The sequence below is a fragment of the Stegodyphus dumicola genome, chromosome X2 (genome assembly GCF_044657685.1).
Source record: "Stegodyphus dumicola isolate Sdum_Otavi_A_Nest chromosome X2, ASM4465768v1".
NCBI lineage: Eukaryota > Metazoa > Arthropoda > Arachnida > Araneae > Eresidae > Stegodyphus > Stegodyphus dumicola.
Genome location: NC_140781.1, coordinates 113,974,798 through 113,992,769, shown reverse-complemented (window position 1 = coordinate 113,992,769; position 17,972 = coordinate 113,974,798). Strand labels below are relative to the sequence as shown.

General features: G+C 33.9%; 1 protein-coding gene across 3 annotated transcripts in view; it reads right to left on the bottom strand.

Moving 5' to 3' along the window:
* Positions 1-17,972, bottom strand: part of LOC118193907 (ATP-dependent translocase ABCB1-like) — a 379,421-nt gene that overhangs the window by 14,271 nt on the left and 347,178 nt on the right. The window contains exons 24-26 of one of the 3 annotated variants that reach the window (XR_015039173.1): positions 7,800-7,994; positions 4,660-4,867; positions 4,397-4,543 (exon numbers count right to left, since the gene is read on the bottom strand). Coding sequence is in view for 2 of the 3 variants with exons in the window: in XM_085809733.1 (XP_085665859.1) it covers positions 4,397-4,543; positions 4,664-4,867; positions 7,800-7,994 (546 nt within the window). In the remaining variant the exon portion in view is untranslated. Of the gene's footprint in view, positions 1-4,396; positions 4,544-4,659; positions 4,868-7,799; positions 7,995-17,972 lie in introns of those variants that run through there. The other 2 variants (XM_085809733.1, XM_085809734.1) reach the window with 2 other exon arrangements.

Here is a 17,972-nt window from a genome sequence, read left to right as displayed (position 1 = left end):
AGCTCAAACAGACGTTTCAAAACGTTTTCTTTTGAAAGCCATCATGAATTACAATACAAAAAGAAGTGTTTATGCTCACTCCCCATTTTCTTGCATAATTCGATAAAAAGTCTGCTAGTTAATGGACGAGACTTTATGTAGTTTACAAACTTGAAACATTCTTTTAACTTCGCGTTTAAATTTCAAGGCATTCGTTTTACTGCCAACGCTTGTTTATGGATACTACAGCGCACCCATACACAATTAATTGCTAATTCCTGAATTTGTTTAAACAAACCTTTATGAAAGCCTGTCATTGCACGTGCTCCGTCGCTACTTAGCCCAACACACTTCATCCAATCAATACCGTGACAAAATCATTGGTAGCCTTAAAAATTTCATCTGAGGTCGTTCTTATCGGCAGCCTTTTACAAAACAAAAAATTTTCTTGTATGGTGTTTTCACCAATATATCTGATAAAACACATTAGATTTGCATTATCCTCGATATCTGTGCTTTTATCTATTTGCAAGACCTCACCCCCCCAAAAAAAACTTGCTCTATTTTACTTGAGCAACTAACGTATTTGACGGCATATAAGACGCACTTTTTTTCCTAAATTTGGTCTCAAAAAAGTTACCTGCGTCTTATACGTGAAGGATGGTTAACTTTCAATACTGAATGCTATTTTTAGCCCGGATAAAGGTCTAGACACACATAACGTTTTCTACATCTGCCATAATTATTTTGCGCATGCGTGAAATATCTGTCGCTACAAAGCGCCAAAGCTCGAAGTTGATGTCGAAGTTCGAACAGGTTCGATGGTCACATTACGTCTATGGAGCCTTTCCTTCTTTACATAGACTTTTTTTGACTCAGCCGGCACATATGTCGGTATCGGTGCTTAAAACTATTTTTTTTTAAATACCCTGGAAAATATGACTACAGGAAACAAGAGATTAAGCTATACAATTCAGTATAAACTAGGAGTGTTAAACTACGCCAAAGTGCATGGAAACAGAGCAGCAGCAAGGCATTTCAGTAGAAAAATTATACGTACTTGGCGACTGCAGGAAGATCAACTGAAAACTGCTAAAAAACAAAAAACATAAACTTCGATGCCCAGCTCCATCTTGGCCTGAACTTGAAAATGCCGTTGCATTCAATGATTGTTTATTTGGCTTTTATAAAACGTGAGAACTAAAAGAAACCACATTTTAAGTTGTTGTGGTACAACGTTCTCGCGCGGAATATTCAAACTTTGTTTCCTTGTGTGTGGCCTTCTAAATAAGGGTGCGTCTTATGTGCCGTCAAATACGGTAGTTCTTCTTCTAAATGTTTCGCGCAATCATCAATTCTCCGTTTAATTGTATTACTTGATAATGGTATCGCCGAAAATAAACATTTTTCCTTTATTCCGCATAAATTATTTGCAACAATTTTCAAAGCGGGAAGTATTAATTTTTCTCCAGCACTATGAGGATACCCAGTTTCAGCTATTAATTTGGAAATTTCAAAAAGATGTCAAAGTGATGTTTTTATTTGACTGGTGAGGTAAGAGTGTATTTTTAATTTTTTAGCAGCAATTAATTCATTTTTCTTATCAGTAAAAGAGTTAATTGGCTTATCAGAATACTCAGAATGGAGTGTATTTAAATGCCGTTTCAACTTTGACCGTTTCATACTTTCATTTGAAAGTTGCTCATTGCAAATAAGACATAGCGGCAAATTATTTTGACTGCCGCCGTCAATGAACCCAAAGCGTAAATATTCGTCACAATAGTTGCGAGTCCAAGTAGCTTTACGCTTGTTATTTTGGCGCTGTATATCTGCTTTAGGTGCTTCAGGCACAGTTTCTTCACGATCATGATGTTTTGCTTGGTTTGTGCTTGGTTGATCATCATCATTTAAATATGTTGTTTTCTTGATTAACCATTTATCCATTTTAAAAAAGGTTGAAAGCTTTAATAAAAAGAATTTGTTTATTAATGATTTAAAAGAAAAAGTATTTTTATTACTTACCAATGAAGTTGCTATTAATAATAGGTAATAATAACTATTGTCAAATAAAATAGGTAACAAAAATTTAAACATAACCTTGTTTTGATACACGTGAGTTTGCGGTGCATTTCCCGAGAAGGCACTGAATGACGAATCGAAATCAGCCAATCAGAGCATCCGAATTTAAACCGTCTGGTAGGAAATAGTGGTAAAGGGTTGCCATCTGCAATACTTGAAAAAGTTTCGAAAAATATGAAATTTAGAGCAAAATGTTACAGATTTTTTTGTGTTTTTACAATTTTTGCCACGGACCAGCTGAATTTTTCTGCGACCCGGTGCCGAGTCGCAACCCACATTTTGGGAAAAGCTGCTCTAGAGTAAGGAGTATTAAAAATATATTTTTTGCCCTTTTAAATTTTAATACATATTTTGGACAAATTTAAAACTTAAATTAGCACTAATTAGTGTAGCATGCAGCTTCTAGTTATGTTAATGCATTAAAAATGGCTATGCCACCACATTAAATAGATACTTGGTCTTTCCTGATTACTGACATTGCCAATTATTAAGAAATAAGCAGAGAAGAAATGAAAATAGAAAATAACAGCCTGAAGATTTATAGCCTATATATATCTGTAAAGCTTTAAGATTGACTTTTTCCTCTAGCCACTGCCAATGGACATAATATGACTCAATTTCATCACTTTACAGAAGTGCCCCTATTATCTGCAGGAAATTTATACCAGACTGTGGATATGTGAAACTATGAGCAAGAGTGAAAATGATATAGAACAATAAATTCATGCCACCTACATAATTCAGTACAGTTTCAGCAATTTGGCATGGTAACAACATTATTAATAAATATGACAATAATATTAATAAATAAAGTACATTGTACACCAGTGATCCCCAAACTTTTTGTACCTTAGGGGAGCAGATTCTAGGATACCGACGGGCACATTTATTTTTAAAGGTAAATTTATAGGTTGATACACATAATATACCAAAAAATACTGATTTGCATTCTGATATAAGATTAATAATTACTAAATAATGCAAAAAAGTATGAATTCTTTGCTTTTACAACTGTTGATACAAAAGTTCTTTTGGGGAGAAAAAATGCAATTCTTAAAATCCGTATGATATCTGGTATTCCATGTCACTGCCAAATGCTTCATAATTAGGAGAGTATGGTGCTATTCCTGCTCGTAAGCAACCATCAAGATGTTCATTTGTGTCTAGATTTTTACTTTGATTCTGTGATATTCATTAATGAAAACAATGATTCACATAAGTATGTGGAACCAACGATTTGTCTTGTATGATACTATTTTCAAGAGTGGAAATTTGTTTCTGTTAATTATATTCAAGAATCTTTCATCTGACACTGTATTTTAGGACAATGTCTATTAAAAGATCCTAGATTTCTGGCTTCAATTCTTGCATTCTACAATATTGCTCTGGATTTGAGACAAAATAACAAATGCAATATCAGAGACTTGTTAGCAAAATTTACATAATGTAAAGTTCTTAATTTTTCCCTAACATGCTATCAATTTTAAAGAGTTACAGTATGCTCACTCAAACTGGAAAGTCAACAAAACTGAGAAAAATACTAAAAATATTACATATCTGTATGAAAGTAAAGGTTACAATTAGAAGATATTATGAATGTAAAAATAATACAGCTTTTATTATAGAAAGCTTGACTCATATCAGCTACTGTTTACTTTAATCAGCCACTTTACAGTTTTGACACATATGACCTTGATTACGTTAATGTAATAATACTATAAATTAAAAAAGGAAACAGTGATATAATATTCCAGCAAAATAATCACTGCAATATACCATGTTTTCCTGCACATTTTCTTTTTTCTTGAAAAATTTATTTTCTCCCCCTCTTTTGTTTTTGGTCTTAGAGGTACTATTATTTTTTTGCAAAACTTGGTATATAAAGCAACATCAGTGACAAACACAGTACAGCTTAAAGATCTAATAATTCAGCTTTATAATACAAAGCTTCCTTTCTAGGCCCATTTAATTCAATTTCTAAAATTAGATATTTAACAAAATTTTAAACCGATTAAGAAAATTTTTAAAATGCATTAAACAAATTTTTTAAGCAGTTACTAATTTTGAATAATTCAGAAACACCACCAAAGAAAGGAAGAATGACTATAAACATTAGGTACAGCTAAACAAACTCATTTTTTAGCTATAAAGTAATAACATAGGTAACACAGATTACCATACACACATTACGATGAAATGTTTTGAACAGCAGAAATAAATTTTTACAACTTTGAGCATAAAATTAAGTAAAACTGCATTTATTTAAAAAATTAAAATGTTTAACTGCTTCCATTTTTTTCAACTACCATATCTTTATATCCTAAAATTTGGAACATACTTTTTCACTTTCAGTATCAAGAGCTGATGTTGCTTCATCCAGTAAAAGTATTTGAGGGTTCCTGATTAATGCACGAGCAATAGCAACTCTTTGTTTTTGACCACCAGAAAGTTGAGTTCCTCTTTCACCCACAATGGTGTTGTAGCCCTAGATATTAAAATGAACCACAAATAAATTAAATCCATGATTACAAATAGCATAGAAATACTTTGCTTTAATAATAAGAGCAATTAAAATTTTAAAATTATGTATCTTATTTATACTTGCTTGAGGTAACTGCATTATAAAGTCATGAATATTAGCAGCCTGTGCAGCATTTTCAATATCTGTTTGGCTGACACTGTCTTCTATTGCATACATTATATTTTCTTTTATAGAACAATTGAATAAAACAGGTTCTTGGCTGACAATAGCTATTAGACTTCTTAAAAACTTGAGATTCAGACACTTAACATCAAACCCATCAATCATCTGAAATTTTAAAAACCGGATTATTGGAATGCATAAAATAACTTGTGATACACAAAATGATTCACTGTGTCCAGAAAGGCTTTAAATGACCTTTAGTTTCACAACACTGGTCATAGACATACACCTCCAGTTACAAAATGTTTCAAATGATGGAAATATTTCTATTTTTCGTCCAAAGGGGCTTTGTCCCTGAGAGGCTATTGTTTTCATTTTGCGTTTTTGCATCGAATCACTCTGAATGTCCGTTTCACTTTTCAAACTGTTGCCACCAAATATTATCGCACTGTATTATATTTGAATAAATTAAATAATGAAGAACCTGCATAAATGTATGTATGTTTCTCTCATAGTGATGAAACTATGGTACCTAGAGCCATCAAATTTTGAATGACATAATCCTCCTGAGAATATGGCCATCTGGAAGCCCAAATTTAAAATTTGTGTTATTATCAAATTCATATTTTGTAAAAATTTAATGAATTTTTGATTAACAATTCTCAATTTAAAATTACTTTGCAATATTGCTCTTGAACTGAATTTTATGGCTTAAGTTCGAAGAACATGATATTTAATAAATAAAGGTAACACACAAAATGTTAAAAAAATGCCCCTTTGGACGTAATATAAAATCTGAAACCTTTCCGATTTTCTTTTTTTAAAAAATTTGTTTAATGATATACTTTAATTTAACACACCCAATTTTTTAAAATTAGGAAAGTTTTATACCCATTATTTAACAAAACTATTTTATTTTGAAGTCAGATTCAGGTGCCGTACACCAACTGAACAGCAAAGTGCACAACATTTATGCACAACTAAAAATAAAATACCTGTTTAAAAAAAGTTTCTGATGCTAATTAAGTTACATGCATTTCTACGTAGATTGTGATGAAAATTATTGATCGATATAATTTGTTTCAAAAAGGATAATTTATTCACAGAATCGTAACAGAATTTTCTTTCAGGAAAACAATGGCAGGCTTCAGTACTGGCATAGAGCCAACTTTTAACATTTCACAAAAATAAAAAATGTTTCAAGTTTAACAAATTTTTTGTATGACCATTAGATAGTGTTTCTACTGTAAGAAACTTCGTGGAAATATTAAATAATGCATTTGGAAACTCAAATTCTTAGTGTTAAAATACTTTTGGCATACCAATGGTAATCAAATAAATTCAAGAATGTTATATACTAGTAAACCGCAAAAGATTTTCATTGAATGTCACATAAGGGGAAAAGATGAGCCTTTAATCCTTCTAATTTATTTATTAACTGACAGAATAAAGTAGGTTGAAAACGATATTAAACATCCAAAATTTTTAAGCTAAAAATTTATGTCACTTTTCTTGTAGGAGAGTCAAACTCTCTTGTTCTTTATTTTTATGAGTACAAATATTTTTTAAATATAAGTGTAGAGTCCAAGCAAACATAAAAAATTAGATTTCATAAATTTTATAAAACTGATATTTTAAAACTTAAAAATGCCAAAACACGAGTATTCGCATTATTTAAAACATTTTAGTAGCTGCAAGTATACGTCTATGATGAATGGTTGCAGAATTAAAAGCTAAGTAAGGGCTTCTGTGGACAAGATGTATATTAAGCTCAAAATTTAACTGCACTTTAATCCAGGGCTGAATACATAAAACAATTTTCTTTATTGATATAAAAAGGAAAGAAAGATTTAAGCAGCGTGTGTGCTGCATACTGCAGAAACAGAAAGGCCATGGTGAATATGGGTCATAGATTATTTGAAAAGAAGGGGAGTAATTTCAAGCAAACCTCAATGCAATTTTCTAAAAATTAGAATAACTTTTTAAAATTCTCCTTTTGTTTCTCTTGCCCTAGGATTTTTCACACATAACTTTGTTTAATCATAGCAGAATTTAATCTTGCAGTGGATAGTTTGGCAGATTACCTTCCAAATGATATATATTTGGAATCCCTAATGTAATTTATTTAGGGCAGAATCTATTGCACCCCTAAAATCTTGGGAATTATTGCAGATTATAAAAACAACCTTTGCTTATTTTTTGAAAGAAAACCTTTAAAAGCGTTTTAAGTAGGTGACCTTCTACAATGTTTTAAAGCACATCACATTAGGATTTTATGAATTTTATGAATGTGTTGCATTCTTTTACTACACACAAGATTCCAGTCAGAAACAGCATGATATCACCTAATTCTTTGCTATGCTGAGTCGATTCTGATGTTCTTAGAGACTTTTCAAATTTGGCGACTACTGCATTTAGCTACTAAGCCAGTCATCATCTACATGAGCTATAAATGTTATCACAGCACAAGGAGATATTTTCAAACATTTGAAATCAGTTCTTAGGAGAACTAGTGAATTTCCAGCAGTGACACATGATGAGTCTGCAACTTTATTTTTTGAATTATCCATAATATATATTTCAATTATCATACATTCAGTTCATAATTTTTATATACATTTGTAGCATTTTAATAATTAATCAAATAAGTCTTTAATACTAGTAACTGGCTGAAAATTCTTTTCTTTTTCTTTTCCAGTAAAGAAAGTATAGTATTCTGGAATCTTTTTCCATCCAAAGAATGAGTACACTGTTAATGTAAGATAAGGGAACATTTTTTAAACTGGAAGCATTTTGAAATGCAATGAAATACAGACGGTCAAAAAAAAAAAAAAAAAAACATCAAGAGACCAAGAAAATTTTAAAATTTTCTAAACCTTCTTAATGTTTGTGTGGGTAATCAAAAACCTCTCCGCCCTCACCATGCAGACATTTATGAAAGAGTATTTAGTATGCCAAAAACATGTTAGAGGAGAAAACGTTGCAAATCAAAATACTTTTATAGAAAATATAAACATAAAATTCAAAAAGAAAATTAACTCAGGATATGATTATGTGATAAGTTATAAATGCCCCCTTAACTATAATACTAACTTACCACTTGTCCCAAGTCTGGATCATAAAATCTCTGAATAAGAGAAAGCAATGTACTTTTACCACAGCCACTAGGTCCAACTAGCGCAAGAGTTTGGCCAGATTCAATGGCAAGGTCAATTCCTTGCAGAACAAGCACATTTTTGCGATTTGGGTAACGGAATTGAACATCAGAAAAGTTTATACTTCCTTTAATTTCCTGTGAATAATGAATAAAAAAAATAGGTGGATGAACTTTTATTTTTTAAATTAAAGTAATACATGCAAAAAATATTAAAACATTTAAATATGACAAATTTGAAAAATCCAATCATGCAAAACACTTGTCTCAATAAACAATATATTTTCCACATTCAGAATAATAGCTAGGAAATGAGAACATTTTCTCAAAATTATGGTTTAACATTAAAAAAATGCTGGCAAAAATTCAAATCTATTTTAAAACTTTAAAACGTATTAAGAAAACTGATGCACTAAGTGTATCAAAGAAATTAGATAAAAACTAGCTGTGCAAAATTTGTGGTTTAAATTTTGGTTTGCGATTATCATGGTTGGTATAAACTGTTATGACTTCCACCCTTTTAATAATAGCATAATTATTAAGGGTCATATGATCTGATAATCTAAGAGTAAGTTTTTTTGTACATGCCACATTAATTCTACAGATGTTACCTAAGACAGAAAACAAAAATAACACAGAAATGAAGTTTACCATAAGAAAAGAATTTGGAATGAGGATTTAGGTATGAAGCTTTCACTCATAAAGTAGCAATACTTATCCATATTAACCCCTTCACGACGGGTGTATCATATATGCATCGGTACTTAATGCTCATACGTGATGGCACGCCGCTTAGCGCAACTCGCCTTGGAGACAGCGTGTTGTTGCAGTAGTACGATCTCGGAAGTATTTTGCATAGCTTCAAAAAAATTCATTAAAACTATTTTTATTAATTGTTTTGATTTTTTCTGTAATGGTAGATAACAGTAATATAATCATAAATGCAGAATATCAAGAGATTCTGAAAAAAATTTAATTAAAATCTAAATGCAAAATAAAATATTTGACTCATATTGATGAAATGTTGGAAACAAAAAAACCCTTACTTAAATATATACCTAAACATATGTAAAAATAATAAAATATATGATTAAATAATTATAGCATAAATGACTCAGAAAGGAGACAGAGTGTGATAATCTAGTCGCGATCATTTCATTAGTTATGAAATATTTTTTCAAGTCGAACTTTTTAATTATTCCCAGCAGAATAATTAATCTTAGGCATTCCCTCATTTTTGGCACATCTACGGGAGTATGTTGATTTTGGATGACGTTAGATTTTCACTCATCTTTTGTTCATAGAAACTATTAGTTCCTTCAACTGTTATGTTCATTAGATTATCGAAAAGAAAATGGTGAAATGGTGAAAAAATCAGTTCCATTCACATAACTTTGTGTTAAGTTTACTTCTGGAATTCCCGTAAATTCATAAGGCTTCAATTACTTAACAGATGGAGTTCATAATAAAGTAGTAGCCACCTGGATTGTGAGGTGAAAACAAAACAAACTTTCAGTTCAGTATATGGCAAAATTTTGGTATAAAAACTGCTATTCTAACTGAAATCTAGAGTCTAACAAAACAGTCACTCATGGGCTTTGCAATTTGAATATACTCTTCTTCCGCTAAAAACATCTTTCTCTTAGACATCACACTTATGTCTGCTGTCTAAAGAAGATGCAAACTGAATCTACACCGAAGAGCCATTACGTTATGACTACCTTCCATCAATAACTATGGGCTCGCCCAGGAAGAAAAACACTATGCGTGCATGGCTGATGTTGGTGTATATAAAGCAGCTATGCATTTTCTTTCCAAATATAGTGCAATTAGCAACATAATTGGAAAAGCAGCTGATTTATTAGACTTCAAATAAAGATCAAACTGGTATGGCTCAGCGACTGGAAACATTAACATCAGAAATGGCATGTTTAGTGGGCTATTTAGTTGTTGTGAGCACATATCGAAAGTGGTGTATGGATAGCGTAATGACAAGTCGCTAGTCAGCAGTGTGTCATTGACGGCACACTGATTCCAGAGAAGCGCAGAAATCGCTTCTAATCTGCATCGAGGTTGTTCACCGTGACCGAAGAGCTACAACAGCCGAAATCATCATCAGCTACAACAGTGGCAATCCAGACAGTGTTTCTCAACACATTGTGTAGCGTACATTGCTGCGTATGAGCCTATGCAGCCAGAAGTCAAAACATGTCCCTGCACTGACAGCACGTCATCCCCAGCTGCATCTGCAATGAGCCAAGAAACATCAGAATCGGACACTAGAAGAATGAAAGAAAGTTTTATGGTCCAACGAATCATGTTTTCTGGTCCATGACATCGACGGACGCGTGCTAAAACGCTGATTTCTAAACGAAACCATGGGTCCCAGATGCACAGGTGGATGGAGACAAGCCAGTGACGGGGGTATTATGGTGTGGACAATGTTTTTATGGAGCACATTAGAACCGATAATCCCCCCAAAATGATCTCTGACATCTGTGCACTATGTGAACATCGTTACAGATCAGGTTCACCCATTCATGACAACAGTATTTCCAGTGGAGAATGGTGTTTGGAAACAAGATAATGCACTATGACATAAGGGTCGAATCATCAGGGAGTGGTTCAAGGAATATTCCTGTGACATTCAAGTCATGTCTTGGCCTCCAAATTCACTTGACATTAATCTAATACAGCATCTGTGGTCCCAGCCGGAAAAACAAATTCGTGCTGCTACGCTACTCCCTAGCAATGTGCAGGAACTGCAGGACCAACTGGTGAGCGCATGGTGTACCAGATACCTCAGAATACATATCAACACCTTGTGGAGTCAATGATAGGCTCAGTGCTGGCAGTTTTGAGGGCTAAAGGTGGACCTACATGTTATTAACAGAGTGATCACAATGTAATGGCCCTTCGGTGTAAACCTGAGTTCCTAAAACCATGGCTTCACTCTGAATCTTCTCGGAAGGATTTAAAAAAAATTGGTGCATCAGAAAAACTGTTGAATGTTTATGTCATGCGAAGCCTCAACTGTGCATTAGCTAGGTTTTGTTTACTTTATATCATCTGCTCTCACATCTAAACCAGAGTTTCTTAAACTGTGGGTCATGACCCCGCTTGGAGTCGCCAAAAATTTTAGCAATTTTGATATTTCCTTAACTTATTACAGTCAAATACTGAAAATCCGCCGACCTGAAATTCGCCAACTCTTGAAATCCACGTTGCCTCTCAAAATATAAACATTCAGTTTATAGGTTCCGGAAACCGCAACATTGAGTACGAAATATAGAAGAAAGAATACTTAGCGAATAATTATGTCATAATTACCGAATAATAATAAGCCATAACGGAAATACAAATTATTGACATCAAGATAAAAGTTTTTTCCTTTCTAATCTGCATCGAGGTAAAAAAGCAGACGATTGACCCAACTCTTCCTTCAAGTTCACGATTGTTGTATTTTCTGAACTTTGTTATTTCACGAGATTATTTAGTGCAGCCATTTTTTTAATCTGGATATTTTGTGGATAAATTAAGAATATTTTTAATTTCAGGACTTTTTAATACAATTACAGATAAGAAACGCACTCATGATTTTGCTACATGTAACGTTGAAAAACGTAAACACGTTGCATTGACGGTAATGCAAAAAGTGCAAATTCTGCAAAAGATGGAGGCAGTTGCTACTCCTCGGTTTATAGCAGAATCGTACGGAATTGCGACACGATTGTGTATGATGCACAGAAAAATAAAGAAAAGCTGTTGAAATTTTACAGCAACAGTGATTCTAACATCGGAATCCGAAACAAGGAATCAAGGTGCACAAGGCGAAATAGGCAAACCTCGATGCTGTGTACATATAATACAATGAATAATATAGTCAATTTATATATGTAATAATAATTTAATGCATATAATAAGTTATTGCAATAATGTATATAATAATTTAATTAAATGTATCTAATACGCCTTATTTATTTTGCACTTTTAGTTTGAATATTATGATATATCTTTTCTGTCCTGAAATCCGCAAAATCCTAAAATCCGCACAACCTCTGGTCCCAGGCTTTGCGGATTTCTGGACTTCTACTGTATAATAATTTTGCAGCTACCAAATACTTTTACATAATGTATCTGAAAATAGATAAAGATAAGACAACACAGACAAATTAAAAAAAAAAAGTTCCAACGCATATTTTTTTCATAATAGAAACATTCATTTTGCTTTAAAAATTAAAAGTAATGGCCTAAAACTGCAATAGTATATTACAGTACAAGTGAAGAAACTGACTGATTCACTCAAGCGTGTGTTGGATTTATGCAACGCTTATGAGGATCCCACAAAAGTTTCATAAATATTATGAAGTCGCCACACCAAAAAGTTTAAGAAATCCTGATCTAAACGAATCATCAGAATAAGAAAGTACTTGATGGACACAAGGTCAACAATGCCATATGTTCAAGTAAGCTAGCTGTAGTGGACACAGAGTGCCATCTAGCGATTTTAAAAAATTCCAAAAAACATGTATGTTTGAAAGTGCATATATGACACACCTGCCTGGAAGATCAATGCAAGCAATGATGACCAGTGCGTTACCAGGCTGATATTGACATTTGGGACTGATGCATGTATGACACACCCATCTGCAGAGGGTTTTCATTTCAACAACATGGCGTCATGAAAGGGTTAATGAGTTACAAATGCAGTATACACTCCTTAATGTGATCTTGTATATACATGGTTGTTTTGATAAAATTAAATGGTCAGAAAAAATGGCCTTCAAAATATCATTGGAATGACATGTTCAGCAAATGTAGCACATCAAGGGTAGTTTTGCTTGCTAATTCACTTGCCGTTATGTCCATACAAGTATTATCATGTTATAAAGGTGTCTGACATGGTGATATTCTTTATCGCTCTAATAATCCACTAATCACATGGTTAATGATTGTGGTACTTGCTGGTAACAGTACAATTCCAATATTCTTGACAGAGACATTTAAACTACGTACTGTGCAATTGCCAGTAAGAAGTATTTTGTTCTTCAGCATGCCTTAATTAAATTAATTAAAAATTATTGACATAATCCACTTCTCTGAATTATACCCTATATTTCTGTTAATCATTTCTTTATTTCTTAAAAGCATTAAAGATTTTTTTTCCACTCCAGTTACTAAAAGTTTGAAAGTTTTCTTACTTTTTCTCCCCCCTCCATACATACACTGATACAGCAGTTACATGATCTTTCAATGTTTTAAATAAATATATATGACATGTTTCATGAAGTGCAGGACTGATTCATCTGAATTATAAATGTTTTCAGAGCAGTACTTTGCAGACAATAGGCCATTCATCTGACAACAACATTTCTGCAGCAGGGACATTAGCATCTTATTTTCAATTACTGGACTCACAGTTTTTTTCCTTTTCTTCCATCAGCTAAACCAGCCATTTGTGGGTACAAAAACATCTTTTGCTATTTTGCGGTTAATTCTTCAGCTTTCTGCCATATTAATGGACCAATGAATGCCACATTATTTTAAAATACTTGTAAATGAGACTTTACATGATTTCCCAACATTGTAATGCATCTTGCTACATGTAATCTATCTTCATTGTAATCTATCTTAATGTTTTCATTTTGATTTTGCTTTGGTTTCCAAATAACATCTTTACGATTCTATGAGATCTCGCAAAAGAAGGGATGAGAATAATTAAACTGAACAGCAGCCTTCCTTTGAACATTTTTACTGCTGGTTATAGTGATTTAATAAATCCATTTTATCCCTTAAATCATTATGCCTCTTACTAGTCCCCATAATTATAAAATGTTCAGATAAGAGTAAAAGTGATTACAAATGATAAAAGTGGCTGAGCAAGATAAAAAAAAGGGGGGGTTGATTCCTGATGCATAAAAATGTAAAGCTGAAAACACAAGAACGAACGTTGCCGAACGTTTTCGGCATGTAAAAGCAAGGTTATCTAGAATTCCAGCTTTGTTAAACTAGTTAGTCCAGCAGACTGTTGTAAAAATTGAAAAACGAGTGTCATTGTACATAATGTACTTTAATCAAAAACAAAGCTTTTAGCAATTCAACCCTTGCTTGGCAACTCTGCTTTGACACTTGAGAATTTCTATACCCTATTTTGACCTTTTTTGGACAATTTACTTCCCTTTGTAAAGCTCATTCTATAGTATTTTGAGTGTATTAACCATGTATTAGCTGACTTGATCACAATGAGCAATATATTCCCATGTTTTCATATATATGGGTGGGATTTCAGCAATATGATAATAATATCGAGATAACATTAACTGCAGTCCTGTTAAGCAGTGCTAACTCTAATACAAACTGAAAAATAGCTATCAGCAAAGGTTACACAAATTTGGATTTCTCATGCATATGATTTTATAAAAAAAACTATTGAAAGATGGAATGATTTTCATAAACTGGGACAGAAATAGAGACATTATTTATAAAATGTTTTATAACGAAACAAAATTTACAGCTCAAATTAATTATCATAGTATTTTATTAATGTTAATATTGACACAAAAATTTGTATAAATTTACAATGCACAGTCAGAAAACTGGAAAAATTACTGTATTGCAGTTTGCTAAAAAAAAGGACATAACTAAAATTCAACATAATTTTTCCCTGTAATTCAGTGAATTTGTGCCAAAGGGAAAACAGAAGATGGATAGCAAAACAATTCATTTAGACAGCTCTGAACCACTCATGTATCATAGACTGAACATCAACATTATCATAAGATAATAGGGGGACCAGAAAGTAATGTCGTTTCTGCGCATGTCGCAACAAAATGCTAAAGGCAGAAGTGTGTAGGGTTTATATTTATTTTAACTAACATTTATTTTAAGTTTAAACTATCTTTCCTGTCAAGCCTTACTTTCCAATGGAACTGCCAATGCCAGAGTATGTAAATTTTAGTAGAACGCGCAAGGATTCAAATTATCAGGGGAAGTATTTTGAGTTAAATAGAAAGGAAACGAGTTCGAGGTGTGCTGTTCGTACTTCACGAGCGCGGAGGTAGTTAGCCAGAAATTGAAGAACCCCGCGTTTCGGCCTGTGTGCTTGCCTTGGAGAATTGTTAATCGTTCATAGGGATATTCAAAGTTAGCTGAATTAGCAGCGGTATTGTAAAACGCGGTGAGGTTAGTTACTTTTAGAGAGCCTCGTAGTTAGAGTCTTGTTATTAGTTTCTTTTCAGGTTCTTATTTTTATTTTACCGCCGAGTTGGCGTAGTTTGTGAGCGTCAAGAGCACACACTTGTAATTTATTACGTTGAATAAAAAGGGACTCAAACCCTTAGCAAGACTCTGTCATTTATCCACTTTCAACAGTCACCTCTTGGTTGCGTGCAAGTTGGAGGCGCGCAACTCTACATTGGCGCCCGAGCACTTATTGAACTGAAATGGCCGAAAATCGGATGGAAGCCGCTGGACAACACCAACAAATGGCAAGCCAATTGGAAGGATTTGGATACCTGGTCCAGACTTTGAGAGCGTCAATCAAGCCAAACGTCAATTTCGACGGAAAAAATTCGGTGGCGATATTTCTAGAAGGCCTAGAAAATCACTTTCAGCTCTACCCTGTGCCTGAAAGACAAAAAGTTGCCATCGCCACATCCGCACTAAGAGGACAGGCCGCGCTATGGTGGAAGAATATAGGCAAATTTTTATTAGGGGAATTTGGAAGCCAGACATATACATTTGAAAATTTCAAAAAATCGTTAATAAAGGCCTTCCCCATAGTGAAAGATCGAGCAAGGCTGGAAGCCGAACTATATAGTTTCTATCAACGGGATATAGAAGAGTTGACGGACTTTATTCTACGAAAAATTAAGCTGAAGGATATGCTGAATGGGAAGAAACCCGATGCGGAGATTATTGAAATAATCTTACCAAGATTGTTACCCGCTGTTCAAGACTACTTCGAAATTAGAAACCCAAGCACATTGCAGGAGCTCTTCGAATTGGCGGTGAAGTTTCAAAATCGCAGAATAGCGGAAAAAGCTAGAGGGGCAACGTATTCTCAAAGTACCCGAAGGAAATCTTCAAATGAGGAAACCAGAAATGCAAATCGCTCTTATGGGGGAAAGAGCTATCAAACTAACTCATCGAAACTCGAAGGTCAAGGCCCAAAAAAAAAAAATTTGATAATAAACATCCGCGTACCCAGAAGGCACAGATTGAAAGGAAAGCTTTAAATGAGTAGAGGGGCCTGTGAAAGGGAGGGTCCAGACCCCGGAAGTTTAAAAAAAAACCCTCAGAAAGACATTTAAATAGGGTCATCGTAAAAAACTCACATCTACCAATTATACAAGTCCTGGTTGGCGATGTACCAGTAGAAGCCCTCATCGATACAGGAGCAGAAGGAAATTTTATGAGCGAAAATTTCTTCAAAAAGAATTTTTATAGGGTACGATTATTTAAAACCAAAAATACGGAAATTATAGCGGCGCAAGGAAAAACATGTCACTGCATCGGGAAATTATCATTAAACATACAGGTAAAAGAGGAAAGCATCAAAGTATTAATTTTTGTAGTGAAGAATCTGCAAAATCCTCTTATTTTAGGTATGGACTTTTTAAGGGCCGCAAGGGCCAACCTGAATTTTCAAGACAGTTCCGTGGTGCTGGAGATGGACCAGAGGGTGGTGGAACCTGTGGAGAAACCGCAAGTGGACCTTAGCCATCTGAATGACCATGAAAGGCAAGCCATCCAGCAAGTGGTAAGTAATTTTTCTAACTTGTTTTCAGAAAAGCCGGGTAGTTGTCAAATAGTTACGCATAAGATACAATTAACTGCCGAAAAACCTTGTAGGACTAAACCTTATCATTACGACAAACAAAAAGACGTAATCATCGAAGAACATATTCAGGAGATGTTAAAGAATAAAATAATAACGCCCATAAATAGTGAGTACGCGAGTCCAGTCGTACTATGTAGGAAAGAGAACGAGTTTCGTCCTTCGGATAAAAGGGCTTGGAGGTTTGCTATCGATTACAGAAAACTAAATAGTATTACTAAATTCCAAGTTTACCCTTTGCCGGTTATAGAGGAAATTATTAGACAGATCAAATCGACAAGATACATGTCTACTTTGGACTTAACATCTGGCTACTATCAGAAAGCTATGAGACCCGAAGACATACATAAAACCGCGTTTATAACAAAATCGGGCACTTATGCATTTTTACGCATACCCTTTGGGTTGTGTGGGGCCCCATCAACATTCCAGAGAGCTATGGACATTGTTCTAAAGCCTGTCCTATGAAAATCAACTTTAATTTATCTAGATGATATAATTATAACGAGTAGTACGTTGGAACAACACATTAATGATTTAGAAGAAGTTTTTAAATTATTAAAAGAGGCCGGTCTTACAATTAACGCCTCAAAATGCAAGTTCGCAACTAAAGAACTTAAATATCTCGGTTATAAAATTTCGCAAAAGGGTATAGAAACGCAAGATTCAAAAATAAAAGCCATCAAGAATTTCCCACCGCCCAACACCGCCAAGAAACTTTCTTCTTTCCTTGGGTTATGTTCTTACTATCGGTCTTTCATAAAAGATTTCGCTGATATTGTTGAACCACTCTTAGTAATCAAAAGAAAGAGAGGTAAATTTACGTGGACAGCAGAAGCAAACACAGCATTTGAAAGATTAAAAGAAGCGCTCATCAGTGCCCCTGTTTTAAAATTCCCGGAGGGGGACGAAAACCTGGAAATTGCAGCAGATGCGTCAGACTATGCGGTGGGTGCGGTTCTTATGCAAAATAGCCATCCTCTGGCATTTTTTAGTAAAACGTTGAATCAGACACAAAGGAATTATACAGCTACAGAGAGAGAAACATTAGCCATATTAATGGCCGTACACAAATTTCGAGTTTATTTCGGCAAAGCGCCAGTAACAGTCTTTTCGAATCATGCGGCTGTTGGTAGACTTTACTCGGGGAAAAACCTATCGCCCAGGTTAATAAGATGGGCTTTAAAACTCCAAGAATATAATCTCAGAATAAAATATAAACCGGGTAAGGAAAACAATGTAGCTGACGCACTTTCTCGTATAAAACTGGACGATGA